This window comes from Cnephaeus nilssonii (assembly GCF_951640355.1).
Source record: "Cnephaeus nilssonii genome assembly, chromosome: 15".
Lineage (NCBI taxonomy): Eukaryota > Metazoa > Chordata > Mammalia > Chiroptera > Vespertilionidae > Cnephaeus > Cnephaeus nilssonii.
Window position 1 is genome coordinate 1,870,941 of NC_137086.1, and position 19,186 is coordinate 1,890,126.

Below are 19,186 nucleotides of genomic sequence, written 5' to 3' on the forward strand. Positions count from 1 at the left end.
CGTGGCTGGGTTTTGGGTGGGGCGGTGGGAGCGGCTCTGCCCCCACGGGTGGCGTTGGGCCCGTCGGGACGGGTGGCTCCACGGGGCCCCTCGTGTGTCGCTCGCTGGTTTGCTTCCCAAAGAAACGCCGTCACGCGTCCGCAGGGGCCGCACACGGGGAGCGTGTTGACTCGGTCCTTGTTCTGGGCACAGGTGTGGCCGCCGTGGGCCGTGGGGATGCGGTTCCCCCGGGGGGGCGGGGGGGCTGAGCGGCGGGCCGGCTCCGGGCGCTGCTGTCTGCCCCTCTCTCTTCGCTTTCGCCCTCCGTCCCTCCTTGGCCTCCGTTCTTCTCTTGCTCCCTCCCCCCCACACCCCCACCCCCACACGTGGCCGGCCTTATCTCTGATCCCCGGGGAACGGAGCGTAAAAAGAGGCTGACGTGGGAACAATCGTAAATTGGTAAAAATCGTAAAAACACAGAATAGTCCCTGTGGTCCCCCAGCACCTGCGTGCCAAAGCTCGCTACACCCACGCGCTCACTGTTGCAACGTGGCGAGTGTGACTCAGCGGGTGCTGTTTTGCTTTTTGGGGGGGACAGTGGGAAATGAAGCCCCCCAAAGTTTAAGTAATTTTCCCAGCACAAAAGCCTAGCTGGCCATGCTGCTCTTGAAGGCAGGTCCGTGGCCAGTGGTCTTGGGGGGCTCCCCGGGGAGGGACAGGGTTCGGGGGCTCCCCGGGGAGGGACAGGAGGGTTCGGGGGCTCCCCGGGGAGGGACAGGAGGGTTTGGGGGCTCCCCGGGGAGGGACAGGGTTCGGGGGCTCCCCGGGGAGGGACAGGGTTCGGGGGCTCCCCGGGGAGGGACAGGGTTCGGGGGCTCCCCGGGGAGGGACAGGGTTCGGGGGCTCCCCGGGGAGGGACAGGGTTCGGGGGCTCCCCGGGAGGGACAGGGTTCGGGGGCTCCCCGGGGAGGGACAGGATTCGGGGGCTCCCCGGGGAGGGACAGGGTTCGGGGGCTCCCAGGGCATTGTGTCCGGGCTCTGCGGCTGCCCGGGCCGCGGTGGTCACAGAAAGTCCCAGACTCGCTCGTGGGGCCGCTGCCCCCGGGAGGGGCGTGCAGGTGTAGGCGGCGGCCTGGGCCGAGGAGGGGCTGGCAGGGCCATCTCCTGGGTCTGTGCTCCCGTGTGGCTGGCCCACCTCCCCGCTGTCCTGGGGTCTCAGACCCCCACACAGCGAGGGGGGCCCAGAGGAGGCTGCTGAGCTTGTCGTCCGGGTCCCTGGGTCAGACCCTCAGGGAAGACCCACCCGCTGGGGGCCAGCCCCGCACCAGGCAGGCCCCCGAAACAGCTGCTCCCCTCCCTGGCAGAGCCCCCCGTGCCCGCACCCCAGGCAGGGTCCTCCCCACGCTGGGTGGGAGATTGCCCCACAGCTGTCTGGTTCCCCCCCCCCCCCCCCACTGTCCCGTTGCCGGGGGCCGGGGCAGCTGCAGGAAAGGTGGAAGCTGTTCGTCTCTCTCTTGCTCTCCGAGCGTCTCAGAATGAGGGTTTGGGGTTCTCCCCTTTCTGTGTGTGTGACTGGTGGCTGCTTCATTCCTCTCTGGGGATTGCACTTCGCCCTGCTGGCCCCCGGAGGGCCTCCCCGTCCCCCTCTGGGCCACCCCTGCCCCCCCCCCCCCCGAGGAGGCCGCATCCATCCACACGGGGAGGGGGTCGGTGTGGGGCCCGCCGGCCGGACCTTGCCCACGTCGGTCTGTCTGAGCTGGAACCTGCGAGGCCGCCGGCCGCCGGGCACCCGCGGCGTCCTCAGCACGTGGCGTGGCGGCCTCGGGCGGAGCAGGGTGCTCACAGACGGCCCTGCTGCTCCGAGAAGGTCCTGCGGGCCGTGGGGCGGGGGAGCGGGTCAGTAATGCCGTGTTCTGTTTCTGTCTTTGTCGTGTGTGCGCCTGTGTGACACGTGTGTGCGCCTGTGTGACACGTGTGTGCGCCTGTGTGACACGTGTGTGCGTGTGTGTGGTGTGCAGCCCAGGCCTCCACCAACGCCCCGTGGAAGACGAACTCTGTGAGCGTGGACGGCGTCGGCCGGCAGCGGTCCTCGTCAGATCCGCCCGCCGTCCACCCGCCGCTGCCCCCGCTCCGCGTGACGTCCACCAGTACGTTCTCCGTCCTCCTCTCCGCTTCCTGCGGCCCGCGGGCCGGGCGGGGAGGGCGTGGCGGGATGTGGGTCTTCATATCCCTCAGCCCCGCGGCCTCCTCCTCCCCAGCCGTAATCCCCGTGGGGCGGCCCCACCCCAGGGCTCGCCCACCGGCTCCTCTGTCCCCAGCACCTCGGCAGCACCCCTCCCCCACATCAGCCAGGGCCTCTCCTTCGGCCTGTGGCGGGTCGGGATTGGGCACAGTGGTTTGGGTCCTGGTGTGTGTTTCTCCCCAATGGCAGCACGTGGGTGACGGTCCCGGAACCGGGGGAGGGGCCGGGGAGAGGGTTTTCTCCAGCAGCAAAGCAGGAGGTCTCCTGGGTCAGGGTGGCCGGCCCGGGCTCGGTTCTGGCCGTGGGAGGGGGGCTCAGCCCCCTGGTTTGCTCTGGGGGCCGTGGGAGCCTCCCCGGTCTCCCTGGGACTGGCCTGGGTTACGATGGATGCCTGGGCTGCCTGGGAGGGTCTCCCAGAACCTGGGGGGGACGGGGCGTCCAGCTCAGACACACCGAGTCACGTACCGGGGGGCACCAAAGGTCCAGGGGGACACGGCGGGGCCTGGGGCACCGGGAGCTTCCGGAAGCCCACGTTCTGCCTGGGGCTGGGTCCCTGGGGCTGTGGGTTGACGCTGGAGTCTGCCTTGGACTTTTCCTCTGAAGCAGAGGCACCGAGAATGAACAGGTAAGTGCAACCGAGGCAGACTCTCGGCCCGCTCCTCCCGAGTCTCCGGTGCCTCGCCCGCCGCTGTCCTGGGAGAGGGGGGCGCTGACTCCGCAGGGGGGGGGTCCCAGGCGGGGTTCCCGGGTGAGAGTGCGGGACCCTCAGGGAGGGCGCTGCTGCCTGTCCCAGAGGCCAGGCGGGGGGGCGGGGGCGGGGGCTCCAGGCCCACCCCTGTGCTTCCCCTTGGTGACCCCGGGAGAGCGCATGTCCCGCCTGGGACGCGGCCGCCTCGTCCTGCCCCTCGCAGCTGGGCAGCCGGCACGGGTCGCTCTTCGCCGCCTCTGCTGGGCTGACCTGCTCGCAGCCCGGGCAGTGGTCGGCCCTGGGTCCAGAGGCGGAAGGAGGAAGGACCCCGGACGGCCCGGCCCCCCGGGGACAGGACGTGGCCAGAGTCCGCCTGGGCCTCAGCCTCCGTGGCTGCCGCCCCCCAGGTGGCACACCGCCGTCCTGGATCCTGGCTTGTCCTCGGGAACTCCCTCGGAGAAACGGGCTCGTAGGAACGTTGGAGCCCTACGGCGAGGCGTGGGGGGACGGGGGGACTCCCCGCAGTGCCGTTCGCGTGGACTCTGCAGGGAACGGGGGCTTTCCTCGTGAAATAGCGACGCCGCGCTGCCCAAGAGCCTCTCTCTGCGGGAAGGCCGGCGTGACGCCGGGACGTGACCCTCTGTCTCCCCGCCCCTCCTCTCTCCGCAGACCCCCTGGCTCCCACGCCGCCCGCTCCCGCAGCCAAGATGCCCGGTGCCCTGGAAGCGTTGAGCCAGCAGAGCAAGCTGACCCAGCCGGGGGGCCCGCCGGGCAAGACCACGGCCCCGGCCCTGCCGCAGCCGCCCAGCCGCCTCCCGCAGAGGAGGCCTGCTCCGGGGTACGCTCCCGCCCCGTCCCCTCGGGCCTGGCCGCCGGGGCCGGCCTCGCTTCTTGCCCTCCAGGGGCCTCCACGTGGCCGCAGGCTTTATCTGCGGAGATTGCCGTGCAGGCGTGACATCCCGTGCATCGGCCGCTGTGACCGGGGAGGGGAAGTGACACGGGACGGTTCCATCAGGTTTCAGGTGTCTTGACCATAACTTCCCCAGGATTTTTAAACCGTGAGAATTTCACACACATGTCTGTCCTCTCCGTCCACATGACGATGTAGGTTTCTCTGCAGTCCAGACGATGGGGTTTGGGGAATCGAGTCCTCACCACGCGAGGCCGCTGGGTTCTGTTTGTTGCTCACGTGCAAGGTTCCAGAGAGGAACTCGTCAGCGGGATTATCGTGGGGGGCCTCGGCACTCCACCCCGCTGGTCGTGGGGCGGGCTGACAGCAGGGCCCCCAGCTGGGGCTGTGGGCTGGAATACTTGCATGTATGTACGTGGCCTCCCCGTGTGGCAAGGGCTTCCTCACGTCATGGTGGCTGGGCCGGAGCCAAGTCCCCAGGGATAGGCCGGGCCCTGGCCCTCCTGCCGGGTGTTGTTGGTCACTCCGGGGCAGAGCCGGGCTCAGCCGGGAGTGGGGTGAGCAGAGTCCAGCTCTCCGTGAAGAACTGGGGGGCAGTGTTCTAGATGTTCCCCAGGGTTCAACCTAATGTCCTCCCGTTCTGGACTCGTTATTCCCTCTCTCTGTAACGAGAGGTCTGGCTGGCGTGTCCACTTCCTTGATTAGCATTAGTGCCGCCGCCTCCTGCTGAGACCCGGGGCCCCACGTCTTGACCTGCTGGGTTCCCACTCCCCCGCCAGGTGGTCCCCTGTGCCCTGTCCCCCGCCAGGAGGATGCCTCCCTCCACGCGCTCTGCACAACAGGGGGTGTCTGTTGGCATTCGTGCCACCAGGTGGATGTGGCACAGAAACTACATCCTTTAGTTCTGAGAAATTGCGTTGACTATTTTTAACGCCTTCCGTTTTCTCCTGTTCTCGGTTCTAATTCATTGATCTCAGAGCCAGGGAGGAACGTTGGTTTGTCGTTTCACTTACGCATTCGTTGGTTGCTTCTCGTGTGTGCCCGGACTGGAGGTTGAACCCGCAGCCGTGGCGTGTCGGGACAGTGCTCCAGCCACCTGAGCCGCCTGGCCTGGCTCCGTTCTCGGCTTTCAAACAATTCGTGTTCTCAGCTGTCCGGTCCCCTGGCCCTTACCCTTCCTACGTGGGTATGCTCACTCCTCTAACACCCACCCCTGCCTCTCGGCTGTTTCATGAGAGAGTTCACGTCTTGCCCAGACAACGTTGGGTCCCTGTTCTTGCAGGGACAGCAGTGCCACGGGGGGAGTTGGGGACCCAGGCCCGGCCTGCCTCTGACTGCACCATCTTCCCCCTGGGCCCGGGGTCACTTCTGAGGGAAGGAGACTGGCAGGTGCGCTACCCTCCTTGGCTGGGGTGATGCCCAAGCTCCTTGGACCAGCGCTGGTCCTGTGGCCCCACCTGCAGGCCGGGGCTGGGAGTGCAGCTCTGTCTGCGCCCTCTGGTTCCCTGGAGGGGACATGGGCCCGGATCCCCCTCCCCCGAGGCCCGGGGCTCAAGCTCACACGGGCGTCCTCCTTCCTCAGGGGACGAGGCTGCTGATGTTCATCCCTCCACTCTCAGCTCCCAAGACTGTTCCTCTTCCTCGCTCCTTGTTATTTTGGTTTAATTTCTTTTTAATGCTGTTCCTTGGGAGAAAGTGGGAGTAAATGTATCCAGCAGAATGCTCTCGGGTTTTCGGTGCCGCGTTCTTTGCCGGCTCTTTCCGGGAGACCCGGCAGGGCTTGCCTCCGTCCTCGGGGACAGCGCGGGGAGGCCTGGTCGGGGCCGCGGTGTGGCGTGTCGGGAGGACGTGCTCGTAGATCCGCCGAAAGCCAGGCCGGCTCCCGCTTCCTGTGTGCGGGCCTGTGCATCTCGGCTTTCTTCTCTCTTCCCTTGTAAACCCTCAGGCTTGCTCTTCCCAGCTTCTGTCCTTTAAGAGGCCACGCCATGTGCTGAGGGTTCGGGTTCGGGTGGGGCTGCGGCTCTTTCCTCCCCGCGCGAGGCCTCTGGCTGCTTCCCTGGTCTCAGGAGGGCTCCCCCTGTGTGCGGGGGTGGGGGGGGTGGGGGGGCTCCTCTGGGGCAGTGCCACCTGGGCTCACCTGTTTCATGGGATCCTTCTCTCCTGTAGGGGCGGGTGCAAAGCAGGTGATGCCCGAGGACCTCCAGGCATCTGGGCGGAGGGCATCGTGCCCGCCGCCCCGCGGGCTCTGCTCCTAGAGGGACTACTGCCGAGCCTCCTAGGGGAGGAAGCCCCCACGGCCCGGCCCTGATCCTGGGGACGAGGCGGCCTGCTCCCTTTGGTTCTCTCAGAGCAGAACTCGGCCCGTGGCCCTGCCCGTGGGTCCCGGCCCAGGTGGGCGCGGCGAGGCTCAGCGGGGAGCCCGATGGCGCTCCTCTCCCGGCTCATCCCAGACGCTGTCACGCGGCCTTATTCTGAGGGTTGGCACCCCGGGGGCTCACCTCTTCAGATGAGAGTGCCGGCCCAGACAGACCCGTTTCCCAGAACAGTCTGCGGCCTGAGAACCGCTCCCCTGCCCGTGCGCTCCCACCTGCGGCCTTGGCGGTGCCGGCCCGGAGCCTCTCGGATGGGCCCTCTCAGGAGCCGGTCCGCACGTCAGGCCCAGGGACCGCGGAGTCCAGAGCGTGGACGACGCTGACTGACGCTGCCAGGCTGGTCCAGGCAGAGCCCTCGGGGCCTGAGATCCATCAGCCCCGCCCTCCGAGACCGTGGCCCTCGAAGAAAGGGACGGCACAAACGAGGGCAGCCCGGGCGGCCGGTCCCAGCTTCCAGCCGCAGCCCCAGCCCCGGGTCATGCCATGCCCGCCGTGGGGATGGGGCACATCGGGTCCTTGGGTCTGGCCCTGTGGCCTCAGTCTTCCTTGTTTATTAAGTTATTTTTATTGATTTCAGAGAGGAAGGGCGGGAGGGAGAGAAACATCAGTGATGAGAGAGAATCACGGATTGGCTGCCTCTTGGCGCCCCCCACTGGGGTCGAGCCCGCAGCGCAGGCCTGTGCCCTGACCGGGAATCGAACTGGGGCCTGGTTCCTAGGTCAGCGCTCAACCCCTGAGCCCCGCCGGCCGTAGTTAAAAGACAATTTATTGGGTCGGCTCTCAACCCCTGAGCCCCGCCGGCCGTAGTTAAAAGACAATTTATTGGGTCGGCTCACCCAGTGCAGCTGGAGCCCAGCCGGTGCCAGATGAAGGGGTGAGGGGGTGGGAGGTGCGTGCCTTCCGGCCTCAGGTGTCACAGATCTGCTCTCCCTTCTCTGCAGGACTGACAAGTCGGCCCCACTCATCACCAAAGGCCAGCCGCGGGGCCCTGGTAAGGCTGTCATCTGGCTGGGCTGCCCTTCCCCTGGGTTAGTGGAGGGAGGCACGGGGCAGGGTGGGGGCAGGGTCCGGGGAGGCAGCCCTTGAGGGCCCGGCTGCCCACCCACCGCTGCCACCCTGCCCCCACCGGCTGCCGCCCTGCCCTCCGTGGAGCCTCCGATGCTCCCGGGCGGCTCCGTCCTGGGTCCTGAGCCCCCGGCCGGGACCGACGGGGGGCAGGAGGCGCCCCATCTGTCTCACCGACACCCGCACGCCCTACCGAGGGTGCGTGGAAGTCACAGGCTGTTTGGCCTGGGGGACGTCTCCCTCAACGGGTGAGAACGTTGCAGGAAACCTGCCTCCCAGGCCCGACACGGGCCTTCGCAGTGTTTCTGTCTCGTGTTGGGACTCGGGGCGCACTGCGAGCTGACGCGTTTTGGTCCTCCAGCCGTGGACCTCTCCGGAACAGAAGCTCTGGGTCCTCTGTCCAGCACGCCGGCCCTGCAGCCCCCCGCGCCCATGCCCAGGAAGTCACAGGCGGTAAGGGGCCACCTTCTGCTCTGCCTCTGCTCGGGCCAGAGGGTGCGGGCTCTTCCCCGAGGGCTCGGAGGAGGCAGGTCTTCCCCTGGCCGGGGGCGGCTTCTTCCTGGGTACCCGGTCTTTGGATCTGGGCAGGACACAACCCAGAACTCGCCAGCGGGGGGCTCAGCCCTCTCCTGACGCTCCAGTCAGGACACCCCACGCACATCAGCCCTGGCTGGCTCTCCAAGGGCCCCGGCCCCTGAGCTCCACGGAGCCGCCCCATCGTGTTAAAAATGTTTTGATTGCTTTCAGAGAGAGGGAGGGATAAAAACATCAATGATGAGAATCATTGCTGGGCTGCCTCCTGCATGCCAGGCACATGCCCTGACCGGGAATCGAGCTGACCTCCTGGTTCATGGGCCGGTGCTCTACCATGGAGCCACACCGGCCGGGCTGAGCCACCCCGTCCTGACAAACCTGTGGCTCCCAGGTCTCTGCCCAGGAGCTGGTGCCGCCCTGCTCACTGACCTTGACCCTCCCCTCTGCTCCCAGGCCAAGCTGAAGCCCAAGCGGGTGAAAGCCCTCTACAACTGCGTGGCCGACAACCCCGACGAGCTGACCTTCTCCGAGGGCGACGTGATCATCGTGGACGGGGAGGAGGACCAAGAGTGGTGGGTGAGTCGGGCCTGGGCCCGGGGGCGGGACTGGATCCCTGCCCACCTGGCCCGAGGTCTCTGCCAGGTGAGGCCTCTGTGCCCATGTTCTCAGGCCTGCGGGCCCTGGGGAAGCACGGGAAGGTGTCAAGACAGGAAGTGTGCCATGACCTCAGCCCCGCCCCCAGAAAACACGGTGGCGATTGATTTTCTTTTCGACTTTTATTGACCTGCGTAATTCACGTCGTTGAGGTCAGACTTGATGTGTGACTTCTGTAATTCACCCAGAGCAGAAGGAACGGATTTATCGGCCTTCTTGAATGCATGGCCACGTTCAAACAGGGCCCGTCACGTCTGCCACTGTGTGGCTGCGGCTCACACACCCGGCACTCGATTTTTTCATTCATTTAAGGGAAAATGGCGAGCCTGTCCGTCCGCCCCCAAGACCGCCAGGACGCGGTGGGGAGGGCTCTGCAGACCGAGCCCCTCACGGGAGAGCCTTACGGAAGGCAGCCCCGCTCTGCGATGTGAGGCAAGGAAAGGGAAAGCAGCTTAGGTGTCTCACCCTAGCGGTCCTTTCTCAGAGATTCTTCTGAGCAATCTTTCTCCAAACGGCGCAATGCCCTAAGTCCCCGACGTCTGCAAGTTTTCTAACCACCCAAACGTTTGTTCTTTGCAGATCGGCCACCTCGACGGAGACCCCAGCCGCAAAGGAGCGTTCCCCGTGTCTTTCGTGCACTTTATTGCGGACTGACTCGCTGCTGCACACACCCCTCAGCAGTGACGTCCCGTCTCGTCATGGGTACCCACACTCTTGCCAGATACCAGTTTCATGAACTGTAGGCCCACTTGCTCGAATGCCACTCACTGTTCCGTTTTTAAAACTCGAAGGCCATTTCTGTCTACAAATGGATCATTTTTATAATTTGTGATTTCCATGAAACATGGCTCTACTTTTATTAGGAAAAACTGAATTGCCTAAAAGGTGAGCTGAAAAGCTATTTTAACTACGCAGTCAAGATCCCGAATCAACAGAATGAGCGGAACCTGGGCTGAGGACCGGAAATTCTTCCTGCTCTCCTTGGCCCGATTCCGACGTCGATGAGCGCCAGCTAATTATTGTTTAGGAGGCTACACACTGTCAGTTCCCCTTTATAGACTCTTTAAAAAATGCCTCTTTGAGATTGCCTTTGAAAGCCACCCAGTGTTTAGTTAAAGCAACTCGGAAACGGACACACTAGCATTGTACTCCCCAACCCGGTGTGTGAGGGCGCGGCTCTCCTTGTATTCTGCATGTGTGTGTGGCCTGTTGTGAACAATCCAGCCTACCTAACGGAACTGCCAGTAGCCTATCATGGCGCACGAGAGTAACCGTTCATTCGGTTGCAGGGTGGGCGAAACTGCATTTCCTGAATTCAGTTAGAAACTAACGATGATGGATTGCAAAGTTCTTTCCCCTCGTTTGGATGCTTTCGGTGTTTCGGAAACTGCCTTCCTGAGCTCCCTCCATCGCACAGGTAGCCCGCAGGGCGGGCCCCGGGGTCGCCCCCACTCGCTGTTTCCTACTGAGTGCGCCTGCCTTCCCTTCCCACCCGAGAATGCGCCCTCAGTCTAGTGCCCGGTCTTTGTATCACATGCCAATAGGGTTGATGGTTCCACTGTCTTGCATTTAATCTGTTCCTTTGTCCGTAGCCAAGAGCATATCAGAAACCCGTAGGCCCAGGAATGAAAGACGCCCGGACAGCCCAGTTTCACTCTAAGCACCGTATCATTCTTCCACTGAAGCTGCTGGGGATGGGGGGTTAGGTTGTACATGATAAAACCAGAATTCATTCGTTGGATGAACTTGACTGTCATGCCTCTACCTAGTCATTGAGCGTGCTCATGGTGGATGTGGGAAATGTTGGCTCTCGGAGGAGAAACGGGCGTGAACGCCCAACCCGGCTTGTTGCCACCAGCCAAGGCCTGAGCTGCGGCGGCTCGGAGAGCGAGCACGGCGCCTCGGAGCGAAGCAGCCTGTGTCATGGGGTCCCTCTTGTAAGTGTAGGACGTTTGCTTCTGTTTGTCATCGCGTCGTGGTTTTTGTTGCTGTTACAAAGGAAGACAGAACTGGAATGTTTTATGATGTACGGCAATTGCTCTTTGCCTGTCAAAGTTCCGCGTAACGTGTTAGGTGTGTAACTGGTCTTATTTTTCAAAGCACTACATCTGTTTTCACTGATTGTTAACTTCTGTTGTTTGAACCCTCCGTTAAGTTTCTCGCAGATTTAAGGAAGCGGACAGATGTGTTTTTGCACTGTGCACTTCCTTTAACAGTCCCTTTATATCTGCCTCTTACAACCCGCCTTTGACTCCTCGGTGCCAGCTGTGTGAGAATTCAAGTTGACTCGTATCAGCATTCAGATACCACTCCCAAACTAAGGTGTCAGGCTCAGGTACAGACATCTGGGACCTATTTTCCAGTCCACAGTGTGGTGGTGCTGTTGTGCATATGACTCATGAATATGACTCTTGTCCGAGGAGAAATCATACACTTCCCTGCTGATAGCCTCTCTGCAAATAAATAAATTAAAAAAGCAAGTGAGAGGAAGGAAAGCATTGTAGATATCTATTTATACTTCAGGTCTGTTTCATGAACTTCGCTTCGGGATCCTGGCACTGTGCGTGCCACTGGTCAGGTCTGCCTGCTAGGCGTGCGGACTGGGAAACGGGCACGGACCCTGCGTGCTCTGCTGAGGGTGGGCGCTGCGGCGTGCCGTGGAAATGCTCGGAGATGTATGATATTCAAGTCATCCACTCGATTCCTTTGGTCTAGTTGCAGCGCAACTGTACATATTGTATAACCTAAATCCTTATTTTCATTGTCCGCGATGCAGTGATTTATACCTAGAGCATGTTAATAAGTCTCCTCTTCTTGGTGACTAGTCGTCGGACTAGAAAAAAATAAAATACTTTTAAATGGACGTGGCATTAGCTTTGTTTTTAACCCTTCAAACGCTGTTTGTGGAGAACAGCCCTTCACTAACCAGCCTGCTGTACGTGAGTGTCTTTTTGTTTTTTTTTTATATATATACTAGAAGCCCAGTGCATGATTTAATCATGCACGTGTAAGCTGTCTGTCCGCTGGTCGGCAGCTCCGAAGTCCCTGGGCCCCTAGGGCGAGGCGGGGCGGGGGCGTGGTCCTCCTGCGGCCGGAGCCCAGGCCGGGGTCTTGCCTTTGCCTCCCGCCCAGGAAGGCTGGGGCTGCCGCCACGTGCTCCTGCGGCCCAACTGCCACCAGACTCCTCCCCGGGGAGCCGCGCCGCCCGCTCGCCACCCCCCCCCCCCCCCAAAACGCCGGCTCGGCTCGCTGCCCCAGAGGCCTGTCTGTGCCGCAGCACAGCCATGGCGCAGACGCTGAGCTCGCGTGCCTGCTGGCAACGCGAGCTCAGCGTCCTGCCGGCCCAATCACCACCCCAGCCACCCCGAGTCCCGCCCCCTGTGTCTCCTGCTGGCCTAATCGTGGGTGTAGCGGAGTGATGGTAATTTAAATATTACCTTTTTATTATGTAAGATTTTATTGATTTTTTTACAGAGAGGAAGGGAGAGGGAGAGCTAGAAACATCGATGAGAGAGAAACATCAACCAGCTGCCTCCTGCACGCCCCCTACTGGGGATGTGCCCGCAACCAAGGTACATGCCCTTGACCAGAATCGAACCTGGGACCCTTCAGTCCACAGGCCAACGCTCTATCCACTGAGCCACACTGGTCAGGGCCGTGAGCGTCTTTATGTGCTGTCTAACACGTGCGGTTCTGTCCACTCTGAGGCGAATGCTGAGGCCGACTGGCATGTCATCCTGACGATAGACTTTAAGGTTTTTCCTTCTGTGTCGCATCCCCAGGGCAGCGGCGCGTCCCCAGGCCAGAGCGCTGAGCCAGAAAGACCCCGGCCCTGGGAGGCCTCAGAGAGCGGCCTTACGCTTCCTCAGAAGTCTCAGCCTTCACTGCTCCCTGAGTGCCCCTCTGGGACCCTTAGGGGTGAAGCTCATTTGTGTCTAAAAGCGACAAATGAGGTTTCTTTCTTAGTCCCGATCGTAACTTCGTTAACTCACGGTTAATAAGACACATTTTAATAGAAAAACAAATGGCCGATGTTTTATGCGTTGCATTTTCTTCCCAGAAAACCTAGAACAAGGGGTCACTGCGTACTTGCATGCTAGTTCAGCGCTGCAGACTGAAAACCAGTTTAGGAAGCAGCCGAACCTTCTTCCCCGCGACGCCGACTTCCGCTGGCGGCAGACTCACGCCTTCTCAGCTGTCAACACGGAGTCAAAAGCGGTGGACAGAACCTTGCAGATGGCTTGTGCTTGTTCCTACATTGAGCGAAAAGGTACAGGAAGAACGTTCACAAATCTGTCCCTGAACTTCATCTGACCAGCACAGCTACGAACCTGCCCCTTACACGTCTAACCCTACGCACGGCATTGCCGGCCTGGCCCACGGCCCGGCCCACGTGCTCCCTCCCGTGTTCCTGAGACCGGCGGGCGTGGTGACAGGACTGCGGCCTCTGGAAGGGCCACTGCCAGCCAGGAAGGACACGCCAGGAAAAGCAGGGCCCCTGCCCGTAGAGGACCCCTCCCCACCTGCTGGGTGTTCCCCCTGAGCCTCTGACCCCGGCACACGGTGCCCCCGCAGGAGGCCCGGACAGCGGGCTGGCGGCCACGTGTGCACGTCGTGCCAGTCAGACACGGGGAGAGCATCTCCTCAGCCTCTGCCGAGGCCGCACGTCCTCTGGTTTCCCGCGGTGTCTGGCGAGTGCGAACCACGGGGACGGCTCACCAGGCTGCTGCACTGGTACACCCACAGGCTGACCTCCTCGCTGCGGGCGTCGGTGGTCTTCAGAGCCAGCAGGCTTTTCCCCGCCCCCAGGCCGTCGTCATAGCACACCATCCGGATGATCAGGTAGAGGGCGTGCCTGTGCAGCACGTCCTGCAGCGAGGAGGAGAGACCGTGATGGGGTACGTGTCTCCACCCCTGAGAACACGTTCCCTGCACAAGTCTTTTGTGAGGCTTGGGAACACAAGGTCGGGGTTTTCGCCCAAAGGGAGTCCCAGCTGCTCAGCTGTGCCCCTGGCTCCTTAAACTCCAGCAAGACCGGAGTCAGACGACCCAAGTTCACGACAGTGCTCCACGCCCAGCCCCCAGGCTGACGGCCCTTCGAACTGGCAGGGGATGGGGTTCCAAGCTAACAGGCCTGTGGGCCAGCAGAGAGGTGCTGGCCTGGGCCCCACCACACGGGAGCGCCCAAGGGAAGCTCCCCTCCCCCCACCCTAAGAAACGGGCCGCTCTTAAGGCCAGAGGCCAGCACGTTTCACACCCGTGGCTCTGCAGGCGGGAGCCGACCCACAGCAAGTGGCCCGGAACGCCCCACGCCCCGAACGCCTTTCCCGCTCACTCACATACTGATCCGATGTGGACACTTTGATGCCGTACTTGGAGACTCCCATGATGAACTCTTCCTCCAGGGGAACGAAAGGCAGCTTGCCATCTTGCTGTAAGGCAAGAAGCAGGGGCGGGGCGCACGGTGAAAATTGTGACATGAAATCCATTTTAGGACCTGGCTCACAGACCCCACGCTCTTTAAAGAATGCGGCACATGCCCTGACCGGTTTGGCTCAGTGGATAGAGCGTCGGCCTGCGGACTGAAGGGTCCCAGGTTGGATTCCGGTCAAGGGCATGTACCTTGGTTGTGGGCACATCCCCAGTGGGGGATGTACAAGAGGCAGCTGATCGATGTTTCTCTCTCATCGATGTTTCTAACTCTCTATCCCTCTCCCTTCCTCTCTGTAAAAAATCAATAAAACACATTTTTTAAAAGGAAAAAAAAATGTGGCACACACAGCCGCGCAACAAGAATGTCTCCGAAGAGGCAGGAAACGCCCTGTCGTCCCCCCTTTTTTACAGCCAACCAATCTGAGCAAAGTCAGACCATGCACTCCAGGTGCCACTTCTCCCTGTGGGGATTAAGCCTCATGACAACCTCGGACCTTCCCAGATCCGGGTAAGGGTTAGGGTTCACGTAGAAGAATACTCAGTGCACACGCGTGTCAGCACTCGGTCAGGGAACGCGCCGCAGGAACCATCTTTCGCAGCCACTTGGTAGCGCACCCAGGGGTCGGCTCTGCCCGGCGCTCCCCACGCCCCAGGGTTTGGGTGAGGAAACGGTGCCGGATGGACAGTTACTCGCTCTCCAGCCTATCCGTTAGTAGTGGGAGCTCTATCCCACTGACCAGTTCTCTCTCCTGCTCTCGAATCGACCTAACCGGTCTTCTCTGACATCAGGTCCAGCTGGCAATCAGTAGGTGCTCCGCCTGTAAATGTCCTTACGGGACCGTTTGCCTGCCTTGAGGCCACTGTGGTAAAGGAGCAACGTCCACCTGCCTTAGTTCTGGGTGCTCACAGTGCTACGGTACCTGCCAGTCATTTCTCACAGTAGGTTTAAGGCAATTCCAGGCATCAAAAGACGGCTAACAGCCATGCTACTGTCAGTAACTTGGACAACCCCAGTTTCTAAGGTGACGGGAGGAATTCAGCAGTCCCTATCGGAAGGAAAATAAGCCTAGTGTAGTTTGGGGGAAACATCGGCAATCTCTCAGTGTAACAGCGATGTTAGTTTGCACGTTGTCGGAACGACTATATTCCAAACTGAACTGGGGGCACTAACCGTGGGAGCCCTGACTACCGAAGGCTCTCTGCTACCCTTGGGCAAGTTCGATGGGCGGATTTCCTCGCCGATGAGACTCCTCCCGAGGATGAAACTGATCCCGTGGGCCAGGACTTCGGAGAACAGGCTCTCCAGGGTGGCCGGCACTTGGCCTGATAGGGAGCCTTCCCCGGGCCTGAGAGCCCGGCTAGTGAGCGGACACGCACTTCCCTCTCCATCTCCTTGGCCTCAATTCTCACGGAAACGGCAGGAGTAAGCAGGTGTGTTAGGTCGCCACTGAGGGGTTATCGAGGCGCTAACACTAGCTCGGCGGAGATCCAGGAAGGTTTGCAGATTGCTCACAGACAAGCCTATGGCATGTCACCAGCCACGGCGCTCCGGGCCTCACTGAGACAAGGAGGTCCGTCGGCCCCAGAGAAAGTAAGAAGTACTGTTTGTGGGAAGGAACGGCGTCTGTTCCCAGGCGGCCATGGTCCAGGACGCCTGTGCCTCCTGCGCCGACCACCACGTCGGTAACATCGTCACCGTGATGTAGCCAGGCTTGGGGACAAGCAATGTCTTTCTCCACAGCCATGAGTTGACTCTCTAGAATCTTATAACTGGAACTTTTTTCTGTTTTTACCTGGGCAACATCGATGTAATTTATCAGGTCCAGTGGCCCTTCAAGGCTTTCTCCTTCAGAGGGTTTCAGTTTCTCAATGGCACCGACGTATCTTATTCGGAATTCCGCACAGGCGTCCGAGTTGGTGTTGCTTTGCCCTAAAGGTGGACGAAAGTTCAGGGTTAGACGTCAGTACCCTCAATCCCTTCCCAAGTAAGAAACGGACTGTAACCAAAATAAATTTCCTGACATACAGAATATTTTTTATAGAATGGGAAAGAACTTAAAATTTCACTAACCTTTGCCTCAGTTACAATATTGTTAAATATGAAAATCTAAATAGGAGTAAATTAATACCCTTCATTTCAAACAAACGAGAAAAGCATCAACTAGACAATGACTGAGTCCCTTTCTGATGCATAATGACACAATTATTTTCTGGTTCCTTCTCCCTCTTTACCATGTTAATGTTGAACTTGCTTTTCTGATTCAGGAAACCTGATCTATCTTACCATTGAGCCAGAAAAGGCAATTTTTTTTTTTTCAATGCAGAAGGAATAATGCTGGACAGCAAGTCCCTTAACCAATGGTAAAGGACTAAGAAGTGTGCGAGCTATAAAACTTAGTCAATACAAAACCACCAAAATGTCTGTGCTGCCTGCCACAGTGAGGAAATGAAGACCGTGTGATGATTGTAGGTGATGTCCATGTCGGAAGAAGATGCCCAGCCCCTTCTAATATGTTAGAGGCATCTGGACGGTAACAGACCTTGTGCTTCTATGTTGTGTTTTACAGCCTATGTTTCTTCTCTCCCCACCCCCAGCTTTTACAGATGGACTGTCTGTGATCCCGAAAGGAAGAGTGGAAGGAGAGCAGACCGATGCACATGGAGAATTTCCCATCAGATACTAGCTGCTGGTGGCTAGAAGCCACCTTTTAATCTCCAAAGAGCTGCTCATTTCGGTGGCTGCATACATGTCTTCAAGTGTCTGAGAGACGCTACACTTAATCACATGTGCTCCTGGGGTTTAGAGCTGGTGTCTTCTGGGCAAACGGCTCCTTAATCCTCCTCGTCGGCAAGGCATTTGTGCTACACCCCATAAACAACAGAACTCACGCTCTGCCAGCCCGTTTCTTAAAAAGCGATGGTGAACCTTCCCAGCAGTCACCACCACGTGTTCCCCGTGCTTTGCTCTAGGACCGTTAAGAGCAGTTTGGCACCTGCCCCGGCCAACGGCTTTCACTAACCACCTCACAACCCCAACCCTCATCCCACCAGGTCTTGGGCCATTTCTAAACTCTTATCAAAAATAGCAGAGAAAGAAAACCCAAACATACAAGAACTCGTGCCTCCCAGGTAAAACGGGGTGAGCCCCAGAAGACACGTGGCCCAGCCCCTCTGTACCTGAGCTTTTGGTGGAGTCCGTGTCGAGGCTGGCCACAGTGCTGGACCGAGAGAGGCCCCCGAGGCTGGAGTCCACAGACTGAGAAATTAGAAGCAAACAAGAATTTCACCATCATCCGAAGCACCATCTTCTCTCGAGTTCTCTACCAAACATGCAAACTATGTATTACACTCGGATGAATACATAATCCCACTGCTCTCCCGGTAACACCGCCCTGCGTACCTGTGCTGTCCCCACGGCCGACCTAAATCAGAGCCCGTCCCTCTGCCTCCTTACGCGGCGCCTGATACGTATCTCGTATGTGAAAATCGACCCCTGGCTTTCACCTTACCTCCGCTGAACCCGCGGAGAACCCTGTGCAGAAAGCAGGCGGGGAATGCTCCCCGTTTAATAAGTGAGCAGCGACCGGGAGAGGTGAAGTGATTTACCCAGGGTTACGCCTGCCTCGTCCATACCCCAGACCTCCCATCTGAGCAGGGCTCCTGGGCCCCACCCCAGCGCTTCCGCAAAATCCCCACGAGCACCAGTCCACACCCGGGCTAGCAGGCCAGAACACCAAAGTGAATTGCAAAGAAAAACCAACAAAACTGCTAAGCAAAATACAAAGCAGCATACACGTTAGTGCGGAACTACGGCTACGTGCACACTCCACAAACCCTATGATTCCAGGAGTGCAGCCCCTGAGTTGCATGCAATTTCTATCACGTAAAAAAAAAAAAATTAAAAAGCGGTGTGTTTGTTTCAACAAGACCATTTACGGGTCCTGCCCCACCTCGGTTAGTGGATTTAAGAATTTCAGAAAATCTACCGAGACAAAATGAAATCACGCACAGAATGTGTCTCTACTGCAAAAAAAAAAAAAAAAAGAATGTTAAAACACACCTAGTTTGAAGGCTACATCAGCAGGTCTGCCACGATTAGTATCCTTCATGCAACATCAGGAGAAAATGAATTCGCACGGCTGGCCAGCTCCAGCCCCTACCTTGCTCTTAGTACTGATCTCGCTACTTTGGGAGCTGCTACTACTGTGTCGCTTTTTGCCTTTCCGAAACATGTTTCGCTACAGCTTGGTCCAGAGGAGCCCCCCTAGAAAAACAAATGTTCAGTTATACCAAGAAAAGCAACTGTACATCACTTTGTGCATAACAGGCATAAAAACCATCAATGCCTCTCACTTAAAAAGCGTTGGAACACAGGATTAGGATACTATTCTTATTTTTCACTATTTCTTTTTCAAATTCTAAAAACCTAACCCCAGGAGGGCAGAAACCTGGTCATACCTAGAGGTGTCATCCCTACAGGCACTGTTTTCAGAAGCAACACACAGACGCCATTTAATTCTCGAGATACTTGAGCGCCTCGCTTCTCATGAGTCAATTCCAGACACCGCGACTCAGTCAGTGTCTCCGGGGCGCGTCCTGAAAGTGGCAGGGCTGGGCACAGAAGACACCGTGCGCGGTGCCCACCCAGGCGGCAGGGGTGCGGCCCCTTTAAACGCGGCCGCCGGGCCCACCACGGTGGGTGGGGCCAAGCCTGGGACTGACAGGCCCGGCTCCGCGCACCTCGCCGGGGCTGTGCCCGCCACGCGCGGGGGCGCAGGACGACAGACAGCGAACAAGGCAGGCACCGAGCGGCAGAGAAGCCAACCAGCGCCAGCTCGGAAAGCGGGTGCGCCTCAGCGCCCCCCAAAGCGGAGGCGGACACGGAGGGCAGCCCCGCGGCGCCCCCACTCCCGGCGCCCCTCCCACGCGCGACACCGTGGTCCCAGGCGCTGCAGTCCCCGCCCAGACAAGACTGGGTCACCCAGGGCACCGCATCCTCCCGCAGGCCCCGGCTCCGCTCCCCGGCTCCGCCGCCCGCCACGCGCCGCCTCGGGGCTCGGATTCCGAGACCAGGCAGGGCGGGTCCCCGTAGACACCGCGGCCCCACCCATCCGCCCCGCCGCCGGCCGCCCTCGGGGCCCGCGTTCCCGGCCGGGCTCAGCCCAGGCGCGGCGAGGGCCCTCACCTCACAGCCGCTGGCCCATCCCTGGGGTCGTCTGCGGTCGGACGCCCACCGCCTCGCAGCCAGCGCGGGGGCAGCCACTCCCGTTCCTGACTCCAGCGCCAGCTTTTCCGGTCCTCTGGCCCCG

At 60.1% G+C, this 19,186-nt stretch overlaps 2 protein-coding genes across 6 annotated transcripts in view; one reads left to right on the top strand and one right to left on the bottom strand.

Annotated features, from left to right (window-relative positions):
* The window catches only part of ASAP2 (ArfGAP with SH3 domain, ankyrin repeat and PH domain 2), a 92,913-nt gene extending 81,606 nt beyond the window's left edge, over positions 1-11,307 (top strand). For 2 of the 3 annotated variants that reach the window (XM_079791794.1, XM_079791796.1), the window contains exons 23-28: positions 1,998-2,126; positions 3,579-3,747; positions 7,133-7,182; positions 7,618-7,709; positions 8,244-8,366; positions 9,024-11,307. In XM_079791794.1, the coding sequence (XP_079647920.1) occupies positions 1,998-2,126; positions 3,579-3,747; positions 7,133-7,182; positions 7,618-7,709; positions 8,244-8,366; positions 9,024-9,098 (638 nt within the window). In that variant the 3' untranslated portion in view covers positions 9,099-11,307. The remainder of the gene's footprint in view (positions 1-1,997; positions 2,127-3,578; positions 3,748-7,132; positions 7,183-7,617; positions 7,710-8,243; positions 8,367-9,023) is intronic. The other variant, XM_079791795.1, reaches the window with a different exon arrangement.
* ITGB1BP1 (integrin subunit beta 1 binding protein 1) lies at positions 9,220-19,178 on the bottom strand. Of its 3 annotated transcripts, none has more exons than XM_079791800.1 (7): positions 19,063-19,178; positions 18,038-18,141; positions 17,055-17,133; positions 15,671-15,807; positions 13,784-13,876; positions 13,197-13,313; positions 9,220-12,697 (listed from the first exon to the last, which is right to left on the bottom strand). In XM_079791800.1, exons 2-7 carry the CDS (start codon positions 18,107-18,109, stop codon positions 12,626-12,628), a joined length of 570 nt encoding a protein of 189 aa, XP_079647926.1. In that variant the 5' UTR covers positions 18,110-18,141; positions 19,063-19,178; the 3' UTR covers positions 9,220-12,625. The 3 variants fall into 3 exon arrangements, with proteins under 3 accessions (XP_079647926.1, XP_079647924.1, XP_079647925.1); XM_079791798.1 differs by having other exon boundaries at positions 13,164-13,313; XM_079791799.1 differs by lacking the exon at positions 19,063-19,178 and adding an exon at positions 18,336-18,473 and having other exon boundaries at positions 13,164-13,313.
* Between the last annotated feature and the right edge of the window lie 8 nt (positions 19,179-19,186).